The sequence below is a fragment of the Myripristis murdjan genome, chromosome 10 (genome assembly GCF_902150065.1).
Source record: "Myripristis murdjan chromosome 10, fMyrMur1.1, whole genome shotgun sequence".
In the NCBI taxonomy this organism is placed as follows: Eukaryota; Metazoa; Chordata; class Actinopteri; order Holocentriformes; family Holocentridae; genus Myripristis; species Myripristis murdjan.
This window is the reverse complement of record NC_043989.1, coordinates 25,790,407-25,815,251: the sequence shown is the minus strand read 5'-3', so window position 1 is coordinate 25,815,251 and position 24,845 is coordinate 25,790,407. Positions and strand designations below refer to the sequence as shown.

At 43.1% G+C, this 24,845-nt stretch overlaps 3 protein-coding genes across 5 annotated transcripts; 2 read left to right on the top strand and 1 right to left on the bottom strand.

Moving 5' to 3' along the window:
* Positions 1 to 1,193: 1,193 nt before the first annotated feature.
* On the top strand, positions 1,194 to 7,987 carry top6bl (TOP6B like initiator of meiotic double strand breaks). The gene is made up of 14 exons (XM_030062180.1): positions 1,194 to 1,299; positions 1,494 to 1,611; positions 3,931 to 3,984; positions 4,065 to 4,186; positions 4,603 to 4,680; positions 4,760 to 4,815; positions 5,014 to 5,085; positions 5,228 to 5,423; positions 5,517 to 5,640; positions 6,304 to 6,462; positions 6,777 to 6,898; positions 7,025 to 7,135; positions 7,488 to 7,586; positions 7,715 to 7,987. Exons 1-14 carry the CDS (start codon positions 1,279 to 1,281, stop codon positions 7,760 to 7,762), a joined length of 1,380 nt encoding a protein of 459 aa, XP_029918040.1. The 5' UTR covers positions 1,194 to 1,278; the 3' UTR covers positions 7,763 to 7,987.
* Positions 7,988 to 8,843: 856 nt separating this feature from the next.
* Positions 8,844 to 17,640, top strand: pola2 (polymerase (DNA directed), alpha 2). The gene is made up of 18 exons (XM_030062179.1): positions 8,844 to 9,242; positions 9,704 to 9,828; positions 9,941 to 10,029; positions 10,150 to 10,207; positions 10,695 to 10,804; positions 11,566 to 11,765; positions 12,277 to 12,365; positions 12,825 to 12,977; positions 13,476 to 13,538; positions 13,877 to 13,928; positions 14,085 to 14,209; positions 15,213 to 15,251; positions 15,576 to 15,649; positions 15,821 to 15,929; positions 16,523 to 16,629; positions 16,859 to 16,915; positions 17,010 to 17,136; positions 17,319 to 17,640. Exons 1-18 carry the CDS (start codon positions 9,158 to 9,160, stop codon positions 17,469 to 17,471), a joined length of 1,815 nt encoding a protein of 604 aa, XP_029918039.1. The 5' UTR covers positions 8,844 to 9,157; the 3' UTR covers positions 17,472 to 17,640.
* Positions 17,641 to 18,133: 493 nt separating this feature from the next.
* LOC115366636 (RNA polymerase-associated protein LEO1) lies at positions 18,134 to 23,994 on the bottom strand. Of its 3 annotated transcripts, none has more exons than XM_030062176.1 (11): positions 23,873 to 23,994; positions 23,510 to 23,569; positions 23,232 to 23,385; positions 22,873 to 22,953; positions 22,648 to 22,744; positions 21,955 to 22,488; positions 20,532 to 20,670; positions 19,513 to 20,331; positions 19,248 to 19,424; positions 19,134 to 19,168; positions 18,134 to 18,318 (listed from the first exon to the last, which is right to left on the bottom strand). In XM_030062176.1, the coding sequence occupies exons 1-11, from the start codon at positions 23,977 to 23,979 to the stop codon at positions 18,221 to 18,223; spliced, it is 2,301 nt and encodes a 766-aa protein (XP_029918036.1). In that variant the 5' UTR covers positions 23,980 to 23,994; the 3' UTR covers positions 18,134 to 18,220. The 3 variants fall into 3 exon arrangements, with proteins under 3 accessions (XP_029918036.1, XP_029918037.1, XP_029918038.1); XM_030062177.1 differs by having other exon boundaries at positions 22,648 to 22,741; XM_030062178.1 differs by lacking the exons at positions 23,232 to 23,385; positions 23,510 to 23,569; positions 23,873 to 23,994 and having other exon boundaries at positions 22,648 to 22,741; positions 22,856 to 22,953.
* Between the last annotated feature and the right edge of the window lie 851 nt (positions 23,995 to 24,845).

The window sequence follows — 24,845 nt, the reverse complement described above, 5'->3', positions numbered from 1 at the left end:
CCCTGTAGTCACCTCACACTTTCCCATTTCCCACAGTGATGTGGCTGTGAGCATGGGGGTTTTCTCTGAAGTCTTGAGAAAAGAATACTTGAATATCTCTGATACAGACTACGCCCAGTGGCTACTTTATTACGTCCATCTGCACAGTCTAATACAATCCAATCCAACTGTTCTGCCATAACGTTTACTTTTCTGCTGCCTATAATGCTCAGGTTTTCCTTATGGCACAGTAATAGAGGTGTTCATTCACTTCTATGTTTGGCATTGAGCTCATAGTTAGTGCTGCTGTTGTACTGGACTGATTTTTATTGAGAGCTGTTTCTACTATTCTAGATTTTCCTAGATTAAAAAATGTGATTGTGAATGTGATGACACTGATGATATCAGCAAATTCAGAGTAAGTGATGTGGGGCAAAAAGATGAATGATTTGAATTTGCATATCAAATGATGAAATGTTCTTATGAATGAATCAGACAAAAAAACTAATCAATTTGAAAAGAAAAACAAAATCCCAAAGGAAATAAATACGGTCATCTTGACCTCCTTTATGCATTCTAGGGGCGGTGATGCAAAAAGTGATATTTGCAAAACCTATGACCATGAAACATGAATTTCACATTGCTAAGGGTCACAAACAATGTTTTTGCAGAATAACCTACACTTACTATAGTGTAGAAAGCATTGTAGATGTTAAAATATGGCCCAAAAAAAAAAAAAAAAAAAAAAAAAAAATCACAGAATCAGGTCATTTTTACCTTCTTAATGCACTAGCCTACACATTTATCTAGGTGTTGAATTAAAGCTAGTTTTACTTGGCTCTGAAAACAAGAAAGGTTGATATGTTTATGAAAGGCTCCTGCTTCTCAGTGCAGTAAATAGCACCCATTATGTTGCAGTTATTTGCAACATATCTAAATAAACTGACCTACCAAGACATCGTCCTTTTTATGTGTTGTAAATGAGAAATGTACAGAGCGAGCAATACCCCCAATAGTCCGAAAAAAGTCCACTTAAATAAATTTAGTTGTTAAGTTAAGGCAGGTTAAGGTTAGGGGAAACAGAGATGGATGCAAACCTCATGCAGTCACTGAACTCCAACACCTGCACAGTGTGTGTTTTCGGCGCAGTGGGTGTTTGTTTTGTTGTTTTGTAGTAATAATGGACATTATTGCGACTGTGGGTTTTTCAGAATAAAGGCCCGGCGGACCAATGGCACGGCGCGGCATTTGGCGGGCAGCCAGCGTCGCAGCTGTCTGGTGACGGTGGCGACAGTAAAGATGCTTAAAGAAATACAGCAGGTAATTTTTCTAGATAATTGAGTAATTATTGCTGTTTGTTAATATATTTGGCTGTTGCCGCACAGTTCCACATTAAATTTTACAATAGGCTACCATTGGAGCTCAACAGGAGGGCTAGCCACCTGCTAGCTAACTTAGCTAACTCACCTCGGCTGACGTCTAAGCTAGCTCTGTCTGTGCAATTGAAATTTCAGGTTTTACGGCTGCTCATGCTTTTGAGGAAGCAGAGAGTGCAACAGGGTTTGAAGTCTGCAGGCGGACTCTTGGTCCTGCTGTGGACTGGACCCGGTCCTGCTGACCAAAACTGCTCTGGTAAGCCGGAGAAAGTCCCAGATAGCTGCACTACTGAGCCCTGTGGTATCCCCGGGGTCAGCTGAGAAACACATCTGTGCTGTACTTTAGAAATCCATGTGCAAGGTATAAAACTTTGCTCTTAGATTCATAATCTGTGGAGTAGAGATTTACACATGGGTCTAAATATCCAAGTGCCTAAAGAATTGCCCTACGATGATGTGTTTATCTCCTATTTGATACTATCATGAATGATAATTGTATGCCAGTTCGATATGTATGAGTTTCTTAAGTATTGCAATTCAATATTACAGTTTGTTGCAGTGTTTGTTTTTTATCCTCTATTTTGTGGATCTAAGGTTTCATAAAGCTGTGATTATGTTAAAGGTCACATTGGGTCATTTTATACAGTGATGTCAAGTTTCAACAAGTGGTCTCACTACAATGAGTGGCAGGGGCAGATCCAGGTCTGGGTCCAGCAAGCCCTTTTTCAAACACTGAGAGACTGCATTAGTTTTTATCTCTCCCTGCCTGCTGTTGTCTGTCACTCTTGACATCATTTGGCCACAGAAAATGCACTTTCCAGTCTGCATGAAACAGTTCAATTTTGACCCCTCCTTCTCCCCTCCTTTACTTGCTTTTTCTTTGTTTTCTCTCTTTTGCTGTGATCAGCAACAGTCTGACACGACCAGGTTAAGGCTTTGATTTTAGCTTTGTGTTTGTGTTTGAGGTACAGCCCAGCCCAGCTCTTATTGAAACACTCTTATGGTACGTAACATCATTGTTGGTTAAGTGATACTCACCGGTTAGTACCATAATCAATGCCAGTGGTTTTGTTACTGTGACAGAGGTGGCAGTAGTGTTTTGTGGACTAGCTTTCTACATCCGTACTCGATATGTGTATGCTGATGTGTGAGCACACACACACTAACACATACACACACACTCACACACGTTAGAAATTTCCCTTTTGTGACGTTGTGGTAAACTTCCTTTATCTGGAAAACCATGATGATCTATCCGTTCTTTCAGCTGGTTTAGGCTGTCCTCACCATAATTTGCTCTCATAACTTTTATATTTGCACTGATTGCCCATTTTTTATCACTAGCAGTGACCACTGTGTTATGAATCATCTTTCTCTCTATATTTTACCAAGTGAAATTTGTGATTATTTGGTGTCCTCAGTTCTAGTAACCTATCAGTCATACAATATTTTACCCTGTAAAATCATTTCATCGATTTCTATTCCTTTATGGACTATGTCACCTTCCACAGATAGAGAATTACTACATTTGAATGTTGTTATCTGTAAAAGACAGAAGGTCTCACCCTTCAAGGAATTCTGTGTCACGGGTATGTCGGCAATGACTCCCTCTGCCTCGATCTATCAGTGACTCATCTCTGAAACTTTTTTGTGTGGAGGCAGCGATGTCAGACTCCCAGAGTCCACTTGCACAGCATTTTCTGTACATCCGAAGGCAGAGAAAGGAATCTCATCAGGGTGCCATCTGGGGTGCTGCGTTTTTGGTGGAACTTCAATAAATGATGAGACTCACTTGTCTTTTGTGGTTATTTATTTGAGCTCAATAAGTCTCCATGGAGAGGAGCAGTGTCCACATGCACACGCTGCTGCATTGCAGAGACTGGCCTCCTGAGTTGAGTATGCAATAGAGTTTTATAGCCCACATGAGGAAACTGCTTATTGTCTTTTGTCTTTTTGCACAGCATCTGACACAGATAAACGGGTGACTTCTGCCGACACTTCTGCATTTGCACGCTCAACAGTTTGTCGCTACTTTGCAAGTGGAAAAGTACAGATACAGCTTATTGTTTTGTGAGGCAGATGATGTGTTTCACGCCATTCATGAAGCATGATAGAGGTTATAGTAATTTCCACACTTAATTTCCTGTCTTTTAATTTTGTGTTCTGTGTAATATTGTGAAATTTCTATCTTTAGTTAGGTGGAGGCTTCAGTGAAGCCCACTGCGGTGTATGGTGTTTGCTCTCTTCATTATTTTTATGTATTTTAAATTGTGCAAAAAATAACCCTAGCTAACTAACTAACTAACTGACTAAGGCTATGGCATGTCTTACTGTGTAAAAATGTCCAAGCATCAACAAATGCTCTGGCAGCGGGAAAACAAGCTGTTTACATCTTTTGAACAAACTGTTTCCAGCTGTGCAAGTTGCACAACAGGAATGTTTAATCCCCACATAAACCCTGTTTTGTTGCTCCAGAAAAGGTATTGTGGATAGGTCTGACCCACAGCGTGCCCTAAAAGCACCAGTTAAACTGTCACTGATGTTCACATAATCTAACAGTCTTTTTCTGACCCAGTGGCGGGTGCGGGCCCCTGGTGTTCAGGTATTAAAACGGAGACTCTCCAACCTGGTATGTAAACACGCAAATAGTCACATACCCACATCCTCCGATTTACTGGATGACACTTGTTTGCATTTTTGCTGCATCAGTCCTCACAGAATTGCATCAGAAACTGTCTCCCTGTGCGGGCCCCTTCCCCGAACCTGACCCAGAGGAACTGTGTGCCTTTGCTGATCTGCACGGTTCCCTCCGAGTCCTCCTCTCCTTTCAGGTGCCCGTGTTTGAAGATTACTGTTCCAACGGCAAATGTCTTCTACAGACATCCCTTTGCCCTGATAATCGATGTCTGTGGCTGAGCACTCTGCGAAACATCTTGAACAAATTAAGCACCAGACTTAACCCCCCAAGCATTTTTCCAAGAATATGGCAACTTAAGAATGTCCACAGAAAACTCTCAAGACTGCTAATGTGGGAATATTTTGCTGATCTTATATATTATGACTAGAATTATTCCAAGTGCTGCTTATTTTAACCAAATTGGACCTAAATACAACTGGTGTGCAGTGGAATCTAGTTCTAGATGTGAATTTGTTATATGCCGTTTAAATGTAATGTATGATGACTGGATCAGTGAGCCTGTGTCTGTGTGTGATGTGTTATCTCTGTTTATTCTTTTGTACTGTGCAGGTTAGAGGACAGTTCAGTGCAGAGAGGCGTGCTCATTTAGAGGCTTTCCTCCACAGATTCAGTCTGGCCAACACAGAGGTAGGAAAGGAAGACTTACTCCCAATGACGAGCTTACAGATTGGCACCAAAATATTGACTATCCTCGTCATTTGCACAGGTCAAAATCTACCTTTCTTTCAAATCAGATGAGGAGATCTGCCAACGTGTATTTAGGTATGACAGCATACAAACATTGTGAATCTAGCAAATTTCTCCTGCTTGAAAAATGACCTTGCATAATTAATAATTTAACCAATTTTAGCTCCTTTACATAAGTATTGTGCTGCTAAGCATCCCATCACTGTGTGTTACACTGAATTTGGTGTGGTAGTGTGTTTATCAGTTGATTACTTGGTGCATCTGTTCTTGTAGCGTCACAATTAAGAGCAGACTTTTGCTGAAAGGCCAGCCCCCACTGACTTTGGATGTTACCTGCAAAAAACAGTCAGTAGCACTGATGCTCTTATTTATACATCTGTGATTATGTGTGTTAGTGTTGCTTTACCCACAGCATTAAAAAAACATATTGGAAATTGGTTTATATATGCACGTTCATGTCTTAGATTCTTTCTTTGGTCTTTTCAAGGCCTCCAGTGTGTGTTGGGAGAGGAGCCTGGTGTCAGGGAGGCCACCCTGTCTTTGGAGCCAGGTTGCCACTCAGTATCCCTCCAGAAGCCATGGACCACGGCCTGTATGGGGAGCTCAGCCTCCAGCTCGTCACCCTGCTCAGCCCCTGTGTGCTGCAGTACCCCAACCTGGCAACCCATCTCGCTCACATACAAATATCCTTTACTGATTGCATCATGAGATGGACACACACATATATACAGGACAGACATGAGCACACACTCTTCCTTGACTCCATATGTGACCAAGTGTTGGTGTACAACCCCAGTAATGTTCCTGTGCTCGGCCCCTCGGCCTTCCTCCACCAGCTGCCTGCTCGTCTGGACTGTGAGGAGCTCGGCCTGCAGGGCCTCCGTTACTCCTCCTGCACGGGTACGCAGCAAACACTTCTGGGAAGAACACATACATACTGATGGTCTTTATAAATATTGGTGGGTCCTATGCAAGAGATACTGTGTGTTGTGTTAGTAAGGCAGCTTTATGGCACATATGACTGTTTATAATATGATTTGGTTCAAAAGGGTTTTATGTAGTACAGCACAACGTGACACTGCAGTGTACTGAATTGTGATTTCTTGGAAACTGATTTTGCTTTTGGTCTGTTTTACATAAATTGGGCAACATCCAGTTGCACAAAATAACAAGCAGCTTTTCCATTTTCCTTGTCTAACAAAATAGGCAGCATAAAACTATACTCCTGTGATCTTTGCCACACATTCTGAAGAACTGATGTGGTTATTTTTCCCAGACAGACTCAGGACACAATTCTAATGAATTTAAGGTTAAAGTGTCAGAGTGATTTAATACTGAAGGTATTAAGATGATTAACAAAAGGTAAGTGGTTATTATAATATGCCCAACCTAGCTATGTGCCTTCCATTGCCACAATGCTACGCACATGGTGTACTTGTTACAGCCCGATTTAATGGCCCTGCAGCTTTTAACCAGTATGGACTGGCAGAGATTGTCATCACAAAAGTTAATTATGTTTTCCCTTATTCTCCTCTGACTTTTATTTTAACATTTCCTCTGCAGATCTTGTAGACAGCTGTGGCACTGTGTACACTGTAGAGCATGGAAACTATGCCGAGCCACAACAGGAACGGAGTCCAGCCCCCGTGCAGCAGGGTCTCTCACTTTTCCTCTTCCTCCAGCACAGTGACCCATTTACCTCCCAGCTATCTGATGTTATGGGTGAGAAGCAGCTGCATGTGCTTTGCTTGGCTGAACCTGGTTGTACTTTTATTTTTCCAGCCTTTTGCTAAAACCATATTAATTGGTCTCTGTAATTCCAAAAAGGTCTACACACGTGTTATGCAGAGAAGTGGAACTTTAATGAATACTTTTAAAATATGTCACCGTACCATACTTTGCAAGTGGGTGGAATCACAACCTAACCTAAACAAATATACTGAGCACAGCAGTGCTCTCAACAAAACAAAACAACTCTTAATAATGTTAGCATCCAGTCCACAGTGACAGCGGGGACGTTTTTCAATCTCGTGCAGCCACAGAGGAGCTGTTAGAGCACCACCTAGAGGCTATTCTGAACAACAACAGGCGGGCAGTGACAGAGGCCCTGCAGGCCGAGCTGAAGAACACACTTAAAGCCCAAAGTCAGAGAAGCAAGGCAAGCCGAGTCTGAGACACACACATACACAACACCTGCCAGGATGGGAGTCTCTGTTTAATAGTGAGGTGTTACATACAGTATACTGTATATCATTGTATGTTCATGGGTGTGGTGCCATGTCAGGACCAGGAGAAGCTGAACTCGGCCTTTGAGGTGATGCTCAGCTCTGCTATGAGTATCATAACCAGCAGCAGCAACATGAACTTCAGGACTGCCTGCCTAGACAGCATGAAGGTATGCTGAAGGAATTTAATCAGTCTGTACAAGCTAGGAGTTCATTCAAGAGGTAGAAGGGAATATTCACCACCAAACATGAACATTCAGCTGCAAACACTAAATGCTGTTGCAGTTTTTGCCTTGTTATGAAAAACACACTAACAGGAAAAATCAAACTCAAATCCAAACATGTAATAAAACAGGTGTTAGTTTCAGTGCAGAGGTTTCAAAATGTGACTTTTGGATTGAGATAGCCAAAAGGAGGTTCACTTGACTGTTTCACAAACTTCATTTTGACGTGTGCTGTAAAGTAAACATGTGCGAACTTGTAAAATATCACTCTAAATTTTGATAAATATCTGCATTTGAGGTACGTGGTACTCATGAACTACCAGCATCTCTCCATGGGTCACTGAGGAGGGTGTCATCGTGGAAGTTCACTCCCAGGAGCAGGTGCTTCTCTGCCCAGGTGAGTGAGACAGTGCGGTGAGGATCAGTTGCTATACAGATCCTAAACTAGTTCTCAAGCTTTGTTTCAGATATTGGATGTCCAAGTGATCCAAAATCAAACCTTATGTTCTTTAATTACCTCCACAGGTGGAGAAAACCCCTGATAGTAGGGAGCCCTCCAGCAATGAGATCTGATCACATCTGCTTTTTATTTGAGAAGGTCTTGGAGTGAATACTGTGGAAGCAATACTTCTTGGTGTGGATATTGTTTGCAAGTTAAGGTGTGGTGTTGCTGTGTGTGAAACAATGTGTAGATAACTGAAATGTCTGTTATAACTATGAAATATATTTATTTTTATTGCTTACACTGTGTTGTGTGTTACAGTGGAATTCATTGTCATAACCAGTTTCCCAGACATGGATATTAGCACAGTCCTTAGATGGAGCGCTTTAGTAGAAACAAGTCAGGCCAGAATAAGAATTAGTTTACTCAGTGGCTACATTTGCGCACACCTGATATTTGCCCTTTTGTGTTTTGTGTTCATGAAATGAGTATAGCAAAGGAAATATACATAGCTTACACAATGTACATATTCAGAGTGTTTCCCTAGTGGTTTCCAAAGAGAGGCTGAGGCACAGCCAGTGGTCCCTGAGAGGTTTCCACACGTCTGCAGCAAAGTTAGGAATACCAATAGGTTAATTACACAAATATTTAATTGACTAGGAATTTTCCAAAGTGTAGAATGTAGAAGAATCACTATTTTAATATAGTTTATTCTCAGTACTTTAAGTGCAGATAATTATGCAATTTGATATTTAACTAAGAGAGCAAAGATCTTAATTCCCTAGTGAGGGTCCCAAGGTTTAAAATTGATTGAATGAGCGTCTGGTCTAGTTTGTGTCTAACAGGGAGTAAAATGTTTCAGAGACCTTGAACAAAACAGTTTCACCCAAAAATATATTGACAGAGGACTGAAAGTCCCATCTGAATTTCCTAGGCTTAAAAGACAGCAAACGACACTAATTTTGCATTATGCAGTGGGGATCAGTCCAAGGGCCAGAGTTTTCTCCAAAAAAAAAAAAAAAACATATCCAAATGCTGTGAATCTACAACAGGCGTATTCTGTTTAAAATAAACCCATTCATAGTGTATAAGGGCTGGTGTGCAATCATTTTGACAGTCAAGAAAAGCTACAAAAAAACAACCGGAGAAGGCACTAGGTGGCACATTATACATTTGCTATACGTCCGGGCTGTGGCGTTTACTTCCGCTTCACGTTGTTTTTGGCAGTGACGTAATTCCGGCCGCCAACACCGACAGCTATTTTTCGCGGCAAAATGAAACATGCAGAGACAGTAAATACATGTTGATATCGCCTATAATTCTTGCGTTTTCCAGCTAATTGGTATTCGTGTCGATATTCGCAGAGTGAGATTTGGTGGTTGTGTTGTTATGACGGAAGGGAGCGCCGAGCGGCCACACTAGCAAACTATCGGCACAGCGCTGGACCCTGCAGCTGTCTGTCCTGGTTTCTACAGCTTTATTGTTTGATTTTCTGCAGACTAGGCTAACAGACTGTAAATTAGACAATGGCGTCGGTCACTGCAGAAAGCATCAAGATGGAGATGGAAATGTTCGGCATGGATTGCCAAGACGAGTCCATACTGGACAAGAGTGAGTAACGCAGCCTAACATTTGATGATAATGTGAATTTAATAGTTCAATCCAGCAAGCAGGAGTAGCGTCACTGTCACACCCACTGAGTATGAGTGACTTGGTGTGAGGATACTTCAGCAAGTAAAAGGAAAACGCTGGTTAAAGAGGTCAACAAATAGATCCAGAAGAGATTTCCAGTGTGTCCACAAAACTTGACTTACTATTTAAAGCATGACAATTAATTAAACTGTCATGACTTCCTTGATACTTACATCAACATCACCAGGGCTAATTTATGGACATAAGACTACATTTTAGTTTGATCAACTTATAATGTTATACCCAAGACTCCCAATGAAAAGCAGAGATCATTTTCCACCTCACACACATTTATGTTGCCTTATTGCACAGGCCTTGATCTGTTTGTTATATTTGCACAATTAACAGCATCTCTCCTTCTCCGTCTCCTGTCTCCTCAGTGCTGGAGCAGTGTCTCTGTAACAGGCTGCAGGCGGACGAGCTCATGGCGGAGTGGGTGGCCTTCAGCACCACCAAAAACAGTCTGAAACTCAGCATGGACACCCTGGAGCAGTTTGAGCATGAGGTGACAGGAACACACTGATTGGTTTTCACTGTTTCAGAGGATTTGTGTGTCTCGTACTGGTGTCCTCAAAGAAGAAGTATGTGTTTAATGTGTATGTTTGTTTGCTGCACAGGTTTTGACCAAGAAGAGCAAATCCAAGCACAGCATCAAGAGAGAGGACCCGCTTAACAGAACCAGAGACATCCACTCACTGCAGGACTTGTATCCTCAACAAAACCACATACACACACCCGTGTCAAGCAGCACGGCTTTTTGAAGCTTTTTTAATCTGTTGTCTGGTCGGTTGGCATTGTGTTATAAACCCTGACATACTGTGTCCAGAATCAAAGCTGAAGAAGAGGAGGAGAATCTGCTTGACTCGTACTCTACTCCTGCCAAGGTAAGCTGTCATGATGATTTTGTGGGGAATTGTCAGCTCACTGACATGGACAACAAACACACACATCCCAACAACAGGTGCCGAACCTGAAGAAGGAAAGAGTCTGCACACTTATATTAGCTCCTAAAGTGTGTGTGTGTGTGTTTTAACACCTGTGCAGAGCCGGTGTTTGTGTGTGCATGCTGCTCTTCATTAGATAGCAAATAGACAGCGCACTCAAAACACTCCTTTGTATGGATGCTAATACACGTACAAATCTAGGGAGTACATAAGTGTAAAATTCACTGATTAAAAATAACATCATTTTAGGTTGTTATTGAGTAGCAAAATGAAAAAGAACCTCAGAGTTATGATCTAAAAGCGTGTTAGTTTGGGAGTACACTCGCTGTTGAGGTCTGTACTTGCACAGATATACAGCCCACAAATGCTCAGCTGTTCTTGTTTTGTGTGTGTGCCTGTCTGCGTGTGGGTGTGTGTGTGTGCGCAGGGCTCCCAGAAACGTGCTCTCACCACCCCGGAGCACCCTCACTCTAAGAGGAGTGCGGCTCTGCTGGCCAGCCCGGGCCTGCTGCTGTCTCCTGCCAGCTTCTCTCCCAGGTACAGCAACAGCAAACAACACACACCTGGAGGCACCACAGAAAGCAGGTTTACTGACTGAACTGAGTGTTTTAACCTGGAGTTTAGAGAAATCTGCTTCTTTCGGCTCCAAGAAGCAAGATTAGATGTACTACTCAGGATCCAGTTGTCAAGGACTTTTGTCACTTTGTTTCCGTGATCCTGTTGGCACTGAAGTCTGTATTATTATCATTAACCGTCACAGTGACCAGTTTCTTAGTTGCAAATAGTTACAAAGCCTGGTGTTCTTGCTTGGCGAGAAAGTGACAACTCCAGCTTCTTTCATTGGTGTTTAAGATATTTTTAGATTCGCTTCAGTGTTAAAATAGATAATCTAATAGCTTTAAATAGTATCTCCTGTTAATCTGTTCAAGTTTGTCCTGTGTGCTATTTGTTGTGAGGATGGCTGCTGTGAAAGAGGGCTGTCTGTTGGATGATGTCATTTCACATGTTCCCAGTAAAGCTCAACTGGTTTCAATTTTCTTAAATGATTTTCCTGATCTGTCCTATCCCAGCTTTTATGACCATGTCGCTATTTTCAAGGAAATTCTTGGTGAAATTTGCAAACAGCCTTTTTCACTAGTTTAAATAATTAAATCACATACATGAGTTTTTTTTTTTTTTTTTTTTTTTTTAAACAGAGATACTCAATCTTGTTTCCCTCTCAGAATTAAGCCTCTTTTTTGGCAGGATACTATACTTTGACCCAACTGTCCTGTCTTTTTTTTTTTTTTTTTTTGCAGTGCAACTCCCTCCCAGAAGTACAGCCAGCGCGGGGCTAAAGGGGAGGTGGTGGTGACGTTCGGGGCTGTCCAGGGCACTCGCTGGGCAGGGAGGAAGAGTCCAGGCTCAGGGCTCCAGCTGGAGCTGCTGGAAAGCCCTGAAGACACACTCCACTGCAGCTACAAGTACATGTTTCAGAGGCTGCGCGATGTTCGAAACGGTGAGAGACGACAAGAGGAGAGTTCAATTCCTGAGGAAGCAAAAGCACAATTGTATCATCCGTACATGTGTATAAAGACAGAATCAGCCCTGACTGTTCAGTTCAGCTCAGGTCAAGGCTCCTCTGCAAAATAAGTCAATTATAGAAAATGAAGTTAATCATGTTGAAAAAGTCTTGCAAATTAGATCTTAAAAAATAAGCATGAAAACTGCTCTGACTTCATGTTATGTACTTGCAGCACCCGATGTTACTTCACATATACTTTTGTGATATTTTTTTTGTTGCAAAGGATAATTTATATCTTGATAACCTGTGCAGCAGACATCATACAGAACTCTTGACTAAACCCAAATCTTGTCAAGAGATTGCGGTAGGGAATGTTTATAAAATAAAAAGTATAGAAGAAAATGGGAGAAATGTTGTCAGTTTATTTCAGCATGGGCTGTACTAAGAGTAGTTATAGAAGTGAGATGTTCACATATCTGTAACAGTCGGTGTCTGTCCTCACCAGTGTTGACAGAGAAGATTGAGGAGCTCGGGGAGAGTCTGAGGTCTAACTTCAACATCGAGGAGTTCTCCCCCGTCTCTCTGCCCGCTCAGGTAATAACACCAACAACGATAGACATTTTTCACAGTCGCCATTTAACATGAAATATCAGATTTCATGTGTTAGACTTACACAAGAGAATCTTAATTGTCTTTAGTTAAACCTGCTACTCATGTCAAAATAGCTGCTGTGAAGAAGATCCTTTTGAAAATTTGACAGTACTTGTTTGACTCAGTAAAATGTTTAATTTGAAGCTAGGCTGCTGGTAGACCTGGCAGCCCTTTGTAGGAATAATAAACCAAGTATTTTCTGCTCACTTTGTTCCTGCAGGTAAAACATGCCTACCATTAGTTGTTATTACTAGCAGTAATTGTGCTTTTTCTGCACGTTGTCCATCTTTTACTCCAACTAACCTGGGCTAGATAGAAATGACTGTGCGACTTTGTGTAATTTATATTTGCTTATTTTGTGTGTGTGTGTGTGTGTGTGTGTTACTGTCATTCCACCTGTAGGACAGTATAACTGTGTTGGGCCAGGTGTGCTGCGACAGTAATGGAAAACTGAACGCCCAGTCTGTTCTGTTGGAGGTGGGCCCAGAGCAAGGCGGGCAGCAAGTGTCCGTCGACCTATCAGAGCTCAGAGAGTACTCACTGTTTCCTGGTCAGGTGAGCAGAGGGATCCCTCCCTCTTCAATAATGCTGTATGATGTTTGTGTTAAAGAACAAAAATTCCTGAGACATCTGTCATTTTCTCGCCTGGCTCATACTTCTCGTGTCCTTATTCCTAATTTTGTTGGTACAGAAATATTCTAGGGTCACGGATGTGTTTCTTGCATCTGTTGTCAGGGGGCACTCTTGTAAGAAAGGCTCAGTGTAATATATTTTACTGTTGCTAAATGTGGTGTAGCTGTAAGAGTTGAGACAAGCACACACACTGAGTGGTGGTTTCTCCTTTGCCTGTGCACTGAGGTTCGTGTGCAGCAGGTTATAGCGCCACCTAGAGGAACAGAGCATGCCAAGGACCTGGGAGTGAGACTCACCCAGCGTCTGACCGAGAACTCTGACAGCTACTTCTGTTATTTATTTTATTTTATGATATATTTGATTGAGACAAGCACAGTATATGTAATTAAAATGAAGTCAGTCATCCATCCTGCGTTCCAGGTGGTCGTGATGGAGGGGATGAACACAACAGGAAGACGGCTGGTGGCTTCTAAACTCTATGAGGTCAGCCGCTCTCTACCCGACAAAACCCGTCATAACAAATTTGCTCACTGCAGATGCATGAAAAGCAGAAGATAAAGTTTCTAAATCAGTAGCTGCATTTCCTTAAAACACTCAGATTAATTGCTAAGGAATAACACGTCTGTTTACGGCAAATAAAACGACCAAAAATGTCACTTTTTTCTCTATTGAATGAAATGTTTATCCACCTCAAGTGAGCTTATAAACTTCACCCCAGCAAAATGTGCATAAAAACTGATTGATGGAAACAGCCGTATAGTTAACTTGTAATTAGAAATCCTTGCCTGTTTCTGTCTCCTTGATAGTCTTGTCTTTTTCAGGGAGTGCCTCTTCCCTTCTACTCCCCTGAGGTGAAACAGGAGATGGATGAAGGTAAGATGTGATGAGGATGGACCTGAACAGTGCAGGTGGTCGGGTCTGAGGTCCTAATGGGGCGTAACTGTCCAGCCTAGTTAAAGAGCTGTAATCACCCTGGGTACACCGTTTTACTTTTCTGTGTCTCTCACTGTGTCATCTTTGCTCTTGTAGTTCCCGAGCCGCTGAGTGTACTGGTGGCCTGTGGACCGTACACCCCATCGGACAGCCTGACCTTTGACCCTCTGCTGGACCTGATCAGCATCATTGTCCGGGACCGTCCCGATGTCTGCCTGCTGGTACGTTCACTGTTTCTGCTGCATCACCATCTCTCGATATTTGTTGGCATACAGCCACACAAAGGAGCCACAAGTGATAGAGTTCTCATCGGGCCTGAAAATTAAGACCCGACCCGACCCGGGCCTGACTGGGCCAGCCCGAGGCCCGACCCGACCCGACTAATTAGCCGAACTTTAGGCCCGACAGCCCGATAAAGCCCGAAAAAAAAAATCGCCAAATTCGCCATTATTTAGCAGAGCCGGTCGGCCGCGGCACCGGGGCACCATCAGTCGGTATCAGGCGAGCCGGCCGCGGCACCGGCCAGCATGAGGTAGCTCACCTGTCAGATCCGGCAGACCTGACGGGTGGGCGCGGTATCGGACGGTGCCGCGTCCGGCCCGCCTGATGCCGACTGATGGTGCCGCGGCATGTGCGGGTCAATACGGTAGTCTAGAAAACTGGAGATTTTTTTTTTTTTCTCGTGCGCCCCCAAGTAGATTGCGCCCTGGGCAGTTGCACCGCCCATAGCAAAAACCGTCCCAGCTGCCGAGTCTGCCAGCACAGCGGGATACTGCTGCAACTCTCTCTCTTGTTTGCGCTGCGCTCGCACAGCTGGTTGTCTGTCACTGAAAGTTTAGCCTCCAAATCCAATCCAGTCTCTCACTCTCTCCACCAGTCACATAAAAATGAAACGTCATAATCAATAACACAACACATAATTCTATTTTTTTATTTAAAAAAAAAAAAATCCCCCACAGAACCCGAAGCCCGACCCGACCCGCCCAATTCATGTAAATTTTAGGCCCGACCCGACCCGGGTCGGGTTCGGGCAGAATATGAGAACTCTAACAAGTGATGCATGATGTGGTCAAAATGTCTGCCTTTCATCAGTATCTGTTGCAAAACACAAATAACTAGCTTTTAAACCTCAGCCACTCTGTTATTACATGTCTGTATGACACGACTGTGTGTCTGTTCCTCAACTCTTCTCCACTCTTTTTCCACTCTTCTGTTTTTCCTCAGCTGGGACCTTTTGTGGATTCTAAACATGAACAAATTGAGGTAAGTTCAACAGCAATCAACTCTGCACCAAAAGACCAGGGGTTTTTTTTGTTTTAGACAAGTCTGACTTCAACCATTCCCTGTCTGGTCTTGCCCTCTGGTTAACTATTTTTTATATTTAAAATATGAATTATTTATTATCTGTGGGGGATCTTACAGCCTGTGCATACACTTCGGGACCTAAGGAGAATCTTAAAAAAAATTTGTCCAGCAGCCCAGTCCAAGTCAACTGCTCACATTTCTGCAGGATTAACATTCCTCTGAGGAGCAAACTCTGTCTAGATCTGTAACTCACAACAGACCATCTCAATGTTCCTCCACCAGAAAGCCCAGGTGACTGAGACCTTTGAGGCCATTTTCATGAGATGTATTGAAACCATCGTGGAAGGGACCAAAAGGTACGTCTCAGCCACCCGAACGGGCATCATCTTCACCGTACCTTGTAGATTTGTGCCCCAGTCTAAAACACTGGCACTCATTTAATGCAAGACCACCAAAATGTGTTTTCACCACTTATGAAGCCGTGTCCTTGTCAGTGTGTAACCCTGGTCCACCTCTCCCCCGTGCAGTGTCGGCTGTCGCCTGGTGTTTGTTCCCTCGCACAGAGACATCCACCACCACTTCATCTACCCTCAGCCTCCCTTCACCCTGCCAGACCTGAGCAAGGACCAGGCCCAGGTAAGAGAAGCTGGACTGTAGGAGCATATCTTTGGCCTTGATTTCCTGGATATTTTCCCCTTTACAAGAATAGTGGCTTGCAAAAACAATCTGACATTGACATAGAGTTTTTCATTAGCAGTGTCTCATTTTGTATTAATTTATCTGGGGCGCTCCCACCACCACAACTGGAAAATTACAAAGTGAAGTGGTTCACATATGCTGTAATACCCAGTTTAAAGCTGGATATTTTGATATTCTGCTGTTGACTGTAGGCAACATGTGAGTTTAGCATCGACAAGGTAGATCTCAACAGACTTGAAACAAACTAATAGAAGGCCTATCAGCCCTAACATTAACCTGAGTTGTAGTCTTGTACTTTTCCATCAACTTTTATTTACGCTTTACAATTGGGAAAAATTGTTTTATGCATTGAAAATGGCAAGGCCAAAGTTGGGTAAATAGCTTTCACCATGCTACCAGATATCAAACCGCTTATCAGCAAGAGTCAAACAGTAGAACTAAACTGAAAAAATGTTTTCTGTTCAAAGTGCAGCCACACCTCGTAATTGGTCTTGTGCACTTTGTAACGCTTATCTGTCTGTGTTGTGCAGCGTGTGACCTTGGTCCCCGACCCCTGCACCCTCCTGATTGAAGGTGTGACCTTTGGCCTGACGTCCACTGACATCCTGTTCCACATGAGTGCAGAGGAAATCAGCTGGTGAGCAAATCTGTGTGAGGGTGCAGAACTGTGCATCAGAACGACCCACTGATAGCTTTGTTAGAAATGACTCGCCCTGCTTTGATCTAACTTCAAGTCAGGTTCTGTCCGGGTTCAACCAAAAAGCACGAGGGATGGTTGCATCAGATCCCGTGCACTGGTAAATATGTCAAATGCATGTCATCACTACACAGTGTTGTGTTGACAGTGATCCTTCTTTGTGTTGTAGCGCTCCGGGATCAGACAGATTCTCTCGCATCCTGAAGCACATGCTGACCCAGAGGAGGTAAGTGGAACAATAATAACCAGGGCTCATAGTCAGGCTTTTGTTTTGAAGCCACACCACATCATCAGCCACTGTGTCCTTTTTGTTTGTGTAGCTACTACCCGCTGTACCCCCCTGTGGAGGAGGTGAACATGGACTATGAGAAGTTGCAGAGCTACGGCCAGATGCCTCTCACCCCCGACGTCCTCATCGTTCCCTCTGAGCTGCGCTACTTCATTAAGGTACGGAGCTCCCTTACTTACTAACAGTCTAGACACACCAGAAAAGCGATTTATAGTAAGTGAAACATGAAATTGTTGACTTGAATTCAAGAGTAAGGAGGACAGAGATTATAGAGGACAGTTGAGTACCTAGATTGTGGGAATAGTTCTTAATTTAAATCCTCATCTTCGCCTGTCCCTAGGACGTGATTGGCTGCGTATGTGTCAATCCCGGACGACTGACCAAAGGCCAGGTGGGCGGGACCTATGGCAGACTGCTTATCCAGCGCAGCACCTCATTGGAGGATGGGAAGAGAGTCAGTCCTTGTTTGGCCGGTCAGGTGGTTAAGATCTAATGCCAACAGAGACCCGTTGATGTAAATAGGAACCCAGTGGACCATAAAATCCGACTCACTCTTTGGTTTATTTTTGTACAACAGCCAGATGTTGTGTGGCTCGATCAGCAGACATGTACTACTAGCTGTCACAATCCTCACATTTTTCAATAAATTATTTTCTCTCTAAATGTGCCATTTTATATACTTTGCAGTCCTCTCCATTCCTCTGTTACCCTTTAATTTGTATGTCTGCCACTGAAGTTGTTTCAGTTGTGCAGGAGAGAGCCGACTAAAATATAAAAGTTCCTACCAGAGGCTGCCTGCCGTGCCAGAAAGGAAAATTACATGATAGCTTGACGTTTGTGCTGCATGGTTCATTCAAAGAAAGAAATGTCTGCACACTGAACTGACATCACTGTACTTTACTTTGATCTTCAAACATACCGACCAGCCGCTGACACGGGGGGGTCTGCCCGCAGTGTGAGAGATGTTTGGATCGCTGATGAGAATATTGCATCATTTAGAACATTTGTTACAACACACACACACACACACACTCAGTGTTTGATCAAAGTTGATGACAGTTTGTACGAGCGCCTTTTTCATGTCATCAAAGGTTCAAGATCAACATCTGTGATGCCAAAACATGTCTTATTGCACCAGAAACATTTAGTCACCTTTGTGCTGTGTAATACATGGATTTAACCCTAAATAACAGGCAGGTTTTGTCCTTCACTCTGAGCTCCGACAGGAAGAACGCTTCATTTTTAGTCATAGAAATGGTCAAACTCATCAGAGTCGTCTTCGGCTGTGTTTTTCTCTCTGCCCAGCTCCATGGAGACATTTTCCAGGTCTTCCACTATGGCTGGAAAATATATGAAACATCAGAAATGGTAATTTAATGTGTTTTTTTTTTTTTGAGTAATCCTCCGTGGTGTGAGTGTAATGAATGGTTGTTTGATAGGTGCAGAATATCCACACAACAGCATGCTACCCCAAAACATTTATTTTCAGTAACACATACATTTCAACCTCAGTTGGTCTTCCTCAGGTGTGTCAGTTACAGTAACCTTGGTGATGTACACATCACAAACATGACGAGGATACACAAAGGTACAATACACATTTAGTCTTGTCACAATAACATGCAAATCATGCTTTACAGTGTCAAACTGTGAGGTATGACTTGATTTTCTACTCAAACTATTTGGGAATGTCTTTATATTTGGACCCCTTTTTATCTGGTTGATGAGTAATTGATTGTTATGGTCTACTTTGTGTCTTTGGATATTTGGTAAGTGGACTTGTGATGCATATTAACTACTGAACTATGATACAAATAATGGTGTCACTCATGGGTTTTTCTTTTTTAATGATTTGATGAAAAACTTGGGGAGATATTAGCACGTGTTTTTGTAATAGGATCAAGTGTGTATTGTAAGTGTGTGTTGTGTACCACTTTTGTGATGTGTATGGTGTCACTCCCTGTTTTAAAATGTATTAACAGGCCAAGGGTTTTGTAATTGCACACCTGAGGAGACTAACTGATGTCAAAACGTATGTGTTACTCACAATAATAATGCAGATATTAAACATTTATCATTTGATCTTTTATCCTGCACCAGCATGGATACGCCAAGATATTGAATCAAAGTTTGAATCTGTATTGACCGACCATACCTTTAGGTTTGTCTTCAGCTTTCGGGACATTTTCTCTGAAAATGGGAAAAGATGAGACATGAAATCTATAATGTTGTATTTGGTATCACTGGAAATAAGAAAAACGTCACTCACTTTTTCTTCTGCGTTTCTGCTTGAGGTGCGAGGAGACTTTCAATATCATCATCCTCATCCTTGAATTCATCAGAGCTTTCTGTCTCGCCCTCCTGTTCATCATCATCATCATCATCATCTTCCTCATCACCAGTTGCCTCCTCTTCCTCAGGAATACTGTGTATTATGGTTTTAGATCTAAAAACAAAACATGGTGTATTTGAGCTCTCACAGGCAGAAACATGGTACAAGTATGAAAGTTCAACACAGTAATGGACTATTTTACCTGGGTGCCTGCGGTACGATGATGCTGTCCTCTGAATCTCTGTCCTCCTCTGGCTCTTGACTCCTCTGCTTCTCTTCCTCATCTTCCTCCTCGTCGGACTCCTCCTCATCCTCCTCTGTCTTGTCTGCACTTCCTTTTCTGACACCCTCTTCCATCTCACCATCCTGAGACACATCCTCATCCTTCTCGCTGCCCTCGCACTCATGCTCCTCCACCTCCTCTTCCTCCTCTGCGGTGCTGTTTCTTCCAGGTGCCTCCTTCTCATCATCATCGTCCTCCAATTTGTCTTCTTCCTCATCATCTGCCAGGCTGCTCTCCTCATCGTCGTCGTCATCATCGTCACCGTCTTTGTCTGTTTCTGCCGCTTCCTTCTCACGACCCTCTCCCTCTTCGTCTTTGTCCCCTCTGCTACTCTCCTGCTCCTCTGATCCCTCGGCACCTTCATCTTCAGTCTTTTCACTGCCGCGCTCTGACTTCTCCGCTGGACTTCCTGACTCCTCTCCACAACTCTCTGACTTGTTGTCAGGACTTTGATTCCCCTGTCTTTCACTCCTGGGTCCCTCCTTTTGACTCCCTGAGTCCTCCTGAGGAACTGGACTCGCTTCCTTGTCACTCTCAGAGTCATCTCCCTCTCCCTCGCTGCTGGTCCTTTCCCTTGTCGTCTCCATCCTTGGCGGTTTGACAGACAGTCCTGCGCTCCTTCTCCTCCCCCTCTGGGTCCTGCTGCTGCTGCTGCCTTTCCCTGATGAAGTATCGCTCTCCGAGCCTTGAGCCACTGAGGCCGAGGCAGCGACAACAGTACTAGAAGCCCCAGATGATCTGAAATAAGGGGTGCAAAAGCACAATATTTAATTGATAGAATTGCATTTAAAGAGGCTTGTGGGTAGATTGGATTGATTGCTAAGTCAACAGGCAGGTGAGGAGGGTTGTTCAGTACAGCATATATGAAAGACAGGAGCATGTGTATATAACTGAACTGGTACATCACAATAAAGGCAAACGGGAGAGTAGATCATTACTCCTGAGAGCCGTCCTCTTCTCCGGCTGAGGAACTACGCTCTGTTCTTCCCGTCTTTGCCCTCCTCCTCCTCTTCTCCCTGCCGCCGCTCTTTCTGCTTCCCTGACTGGAGTCCCTGCCGCTCTCACTGGACAGACGGACTGGGTGTTTGCCCAGACACACACACACATCAGGGACAAGCCGTAACACACCGGCACCACACAGAAAGATAAGTGCATAAGAACAGATATAGATAATAGATATATAGAGATATACAGTGGTGGAAAAAAGTTTTCGGACACCCCAGGCATTTGTGAAATATTGCATTAAGAATCCCTCTTAGGTCTTCAAGTGCAATTTCTTTTAGTACAGTCACAGCCAAAATACTAAACAAATCCTAAAAAAAAAAACATTAAAAACTTAAAATTGATTGGTTTCATAAAAAGACAGAAGAAATTTTGAGTATTGGGTCATTTTGGTACCAGTGATGAAGGTCGTTCTTTTCATTAAAAGACGCAATTTTTGTTGCCAAGCTTGGTGTCTATATAAAGCCAGCACATTTGAAAATTCTTCAGACACAAAAATGGCTAAAACAAGGAACCTAACGCAGGAAACACGGCTGAAAATAAAGATTAAACTGTCAAGAATTTAGTTTTATTAGTTTTTCTTGTAAACAATAAACAAAAAAATATAATTTGTATTTGTTTGTATCTGTCTAATCCAGCCACACCTTTTGAAACACAAAAAAGATTTTTCCACAAATATTTCATGATAATATTTGAGATTGTGTAAAATTTTAAGGGTGTCTGAAAACTTTTTTCCACCACTGTATGTATATAGATATATATTTAAGGGTGTAACAGCTCAGTTTCACAGTTTCATGGTTTTGGGGTCACAGTTCAGCTCAGTATATATTTGTTGCACTTGAAATACAGGGGAAAAACTCAAACTCTCTAACAACAAAACCTCAAAATATGCCTTTACTAGACATTTCACACTGCTTTTAAATGCAAAATCATTACTTTTACCTCCACATATATTGTAATATTCATAAAGGAATACCATACAGTATATATAGGTTAAGTATGGCAGTCGTGAAAATATGGTCTTTTGTTATTTAGCATATTTTCATGGCGAAGGCTTAAAGTAACTGAGCTCATCCACCCAGGCAGGTGTTGGTTTATTATTAATTTAAAATGTGGATTTTCATTCATTCATCTGATGTATGCCAAACACCCATCCCTTAACCAGTGGATAAAAAAAAAAAAAAAAAAGATTGATTGGATAGTTTTGGGTTGGCTACACAGGCTTGGCTATTCCGAAACATCTCTGATCATTTTTTCTGCTGAATGACGTGCCTCTCAAGAAAGTGTGAGTGTCAAACTGAACCATGCAGATTTTTCAGGAGAACCATTTACTCCCCTGATCATTTTGTCTCCTCTCACCTGGTTTGACGTCCAGCTCTTGGGACAAGCCGCTGCTCCTGCCTCCTCTCCCGCTGCCTCTCTCAGAGCTTGGGCCTGTGCTCCTCTCAGCTCCCACCTCCACACCTTGCATCACCCCCCACCCGGGAGGCTCTGCCATGAAGGGCCGAGCCCAGAGAGCCTCGTGACCCGCGGGGAACCCGGCTACGCCATCAGACCGGGACCGGGCGTGGTCCATCTGCAGGGGAGTCCAGCCCAGTGGCCTCGGCTGGGGCAGGGAGTGATGATGACTGGGTGTGGAGGTGAAGCGGTGAGGCTGTTGAAAGCTTGGCAGTGGATGGAAGGCTGAAGGGGCATGGGAGGAGCCTTGGGGTTGGCAGGGTGTTCTGCTGGGGAAACCAGCTGAGTGGGGATGGCAGTGGGTCGGCCAGGACGACTGCATGGAGGGGGCTGGGGGACGAGACGGGCCATCTTTGTCGTAGTGTGGGCAGCTGTTTTGGCTGTAGTATCCCGGGTGTTTATCTGCTGCAGTTTTCTGTGGCTGTGTGGGAGGACCTAAGACACGGTGAGACTTTTATTACAGAACAGAAAGGAACCACAAGACTCTTGGCGTTCCCTGTCTTGCATCCTGAAATTCCACATTGCATAAAATCAATATCCAGTGGGAAACCTAATAAATGCGACTATCAAATTTAAAAGAGAAGCACGGCAAACCTTGTGAAAGTGAAGGTTGGGCTTCAGCCGAGGGCATCATCACCTGCTCCTCCTCTATCTTCTTCAGATACTCCGTCAGATAAACCTCCATCCTTTGCTGCAGAAACAACATTATCTGTCTCACTGACATTATCATTGTCTTCCACATGGGAGATGTACGTGTGCACAAAGGCACTCTGGCATTGTACACTGTGATGGAGAGAACTACCAGTGAACTGCGGGCACCTTCTGAGCGGAAAGTGTTTTCTCCTTGAGCTGCTGCTGCCAGCGGGGGGAGTTCTCCTCCAGGTACCGCTCATACTCCATCTGCACAGGTCAGAGGTCACAGAGTGAGTGTGGGGCTGACAGAAAGTAAATATTAGACAAACAGAAAGTAAATATTAGGCATTTAAAGTCATCAAATAGTCTTAAATTTGAATGATTAGGTCTTAATAAGATATATTTTTGAAAAAATTAGTCAAGTTTTCCTGCGTCAGAGTTAGGGTAGTGCCTGCATCTGTGTGTGTGTGTGTGTGTGTGTGTGTGTGTGTGTGTGTGTGTGTGTGTGTGTGTGTGTGTGTGTGTGTGTGTGTGTCTCCTCTCACCCTGATGGTCTTCATGGTCGCTGTGCGAGTCACCATGTCTCTCAGGGTGTCCTGGGCTCTTTCAAAGTCCTGCAGCAGCTGCTTGTTGCGCAGCCGGGCCTTGCGCTCTCTCTCCTGCAGCTGCAGCCAGCGCCGCTGCAGCTCCACAGCCCTGCTGCAGGAAACACAAACACACACACACACAAGTTTAGAGTGACACAAGCACTGCACACTGTATGCATGACGCTGCCTCCCTGCTTCGTGTGTGCTTTTTAAAATTGATTTGTGTGTGGACTTACAGATGTTGGTCTCTCTGAGAGGTTGAAGCGTCACGTTGCAGCTCCATCCTCCTGTGCTCACTGAGAGAGGGAGCGTCACAGTGACTTTAAAGGAACATTTCAGCCAAAACCTAAAATATTACCTACCTATGGATGAATGGATGGATGAATAGATAGATGGATAGATGGATCACTACACATACCCAGTTACCCCCAGAGCAACTGATCCATATCACATACTTTCAATTTCCTGCCAAAGAACACCAAGAACATTTATCTATCTAAATCATGCTGTGGATTATGTCTGGTACTGGACAGACTGGAAACCTCGCCCAACAAGTGTGTGTGCTCAGGCTATTCCCTGACAGAGTTAAAGCAGCTCACCTCCTCTTCAGACTCCGCTCTCCTCCTTTTGTTGCAGTGCGGAGCGTCTCTCTGTCTGTGCGGCTCAGATGCCAGGGAGACAGTGAATTCTCCTCCAGTGCAGCCATGATCACAGGCTTTCAGCCGGTGGACAGATTACCCGGGATTAAGGCCTGAGCTCTGGGGGGAGGAACTGTATACGTGCTGCCTATCCAGTGCTGAGCACCATGTCAGGGCTTAAGTGCAACATTTATGTTCATCAAGTTGGAAATTTAGTTAGTTCCAATTTGATTATATGACATTTCTTCCATATCATCTGCTCATACGCCATTTGGAAACAAAGGCAGATGGCACTGTCTTCCTGCTGGCAGCTTATATGATGTGACTGAGGTGTCATCCAATTGGCTGCCCTTGTGCTGTCAGAGCAGCAAATAAAAACAAATATATATATATATATATTTTTTTTTGTCATTTTGGGGGGGAATTTTGTTTTACGTTTTTTATAATTAATTTTTAAGCAGGGTTTTTTTTTGAGAATTTCCATTTTTTTTCAGATTTTTGGAGAAATTACACTCACATTTTTCAAACACTCTCATTTTAATAACTAGAATTTTGTGCTATTTTTTTTTATCACTTTTGACAATTTTATGGTAATTTGCTGATTATCTAACTAGTTTTTTCTAATCTTGTAAAAAAGAAAACATTCATGTCTAGCTCAGATAGATATTGTGTCGAGAAAATAAAAAAACGTACGTGCTATTTTCGACACATCTTCAGTACATACAATATGTTTGTAACTTTTAAATACAAAACATCAATGTTAATAATCTTCCTAATAATACCAAGGCAGTGTATGTTATCCCAGGCTATACGTTGATTAGTTTATAACATATAATTACGAACCACATAAATCATCATATAGAACATGCCAGTTTTATTCACAAACTTTATTAAACGAATATAATACACGACAAATCACATGCAAGTCTCCTCA

What these genes read in the sequence shown, in the direction of transcription:
- top6bl (XM_030062180.1), top strand. Translation starts at nt 1,279, where the DNA reads ATGCTTAAAGAAATACAGCAG. An exon ending in CCGTTACTCCTCCTGCACGG is followed by an intron (nt 5,641 to 6,303) that starts GTACGCAGCAAA and finishes TTTCCTCTGCAG; the next exon opens with ATCTTGTAGACAGCTGTGGC. An exon ending in GCAGGTGCTTCTCTGCCCAG is followed by an intron (nt 7,587 to 7,714) that starts GTGAGTGAGACA and finishes TTACCTCCACAG; the next exon opens with GTGGAGAAAACCCCTGATAG.
- pola2 (XM_030062179.1), top strand. Translation starts at nt 9,158, where the DNA reads ATGGCGTCGGTCACTGCAGAAAGCATCAAGATGGAGATGGAAATGTTC. An exon ending in GTCCCGATGTCTGCCTGCTG is followed by an intron (nt 14,210 to 15,212) that starts GTACGTTCACTG and finishes GTTTTTCCTCAG; the next exon opens with CTGGGACCTTTTGTGGATTC. An exon ending in CACATGCTGACCCAGAGGAG is followed by an intron (nt 16,916 to 17,009) that starts GTAAGTGGAACA and finishes TTGTTTGTGTAG; the next exon opens with CTACTACCCGCTGTACCCCC.
- LOC115366636 (XM_030062176.1), bottom strand. Translation starts at nt 23,979, where the DNA reads ATGGCTGCACTGGAGGAGAATTCACTGTCTCCCTGGCATCTGAGCCGC. An exon ending in GAGCGGAGTCTGAAGAGGAG is followed by an intron (nt 23,570 to 23,872) that starts GTGAGCTGCTTT and finishes TCCCTCTCTCAG; the next exon opens with TGAGCACAGGAGGATGGAGC. An exon ending in TCTCAGAGAGACCAACATCT is followed by an intron (nt 23,386 to 23,509) that starts GTAAGTCCACAC and finishes TGTTTCCTGCAG; the next exon opens with CAGGGCTGTGGAGCTGCAGC.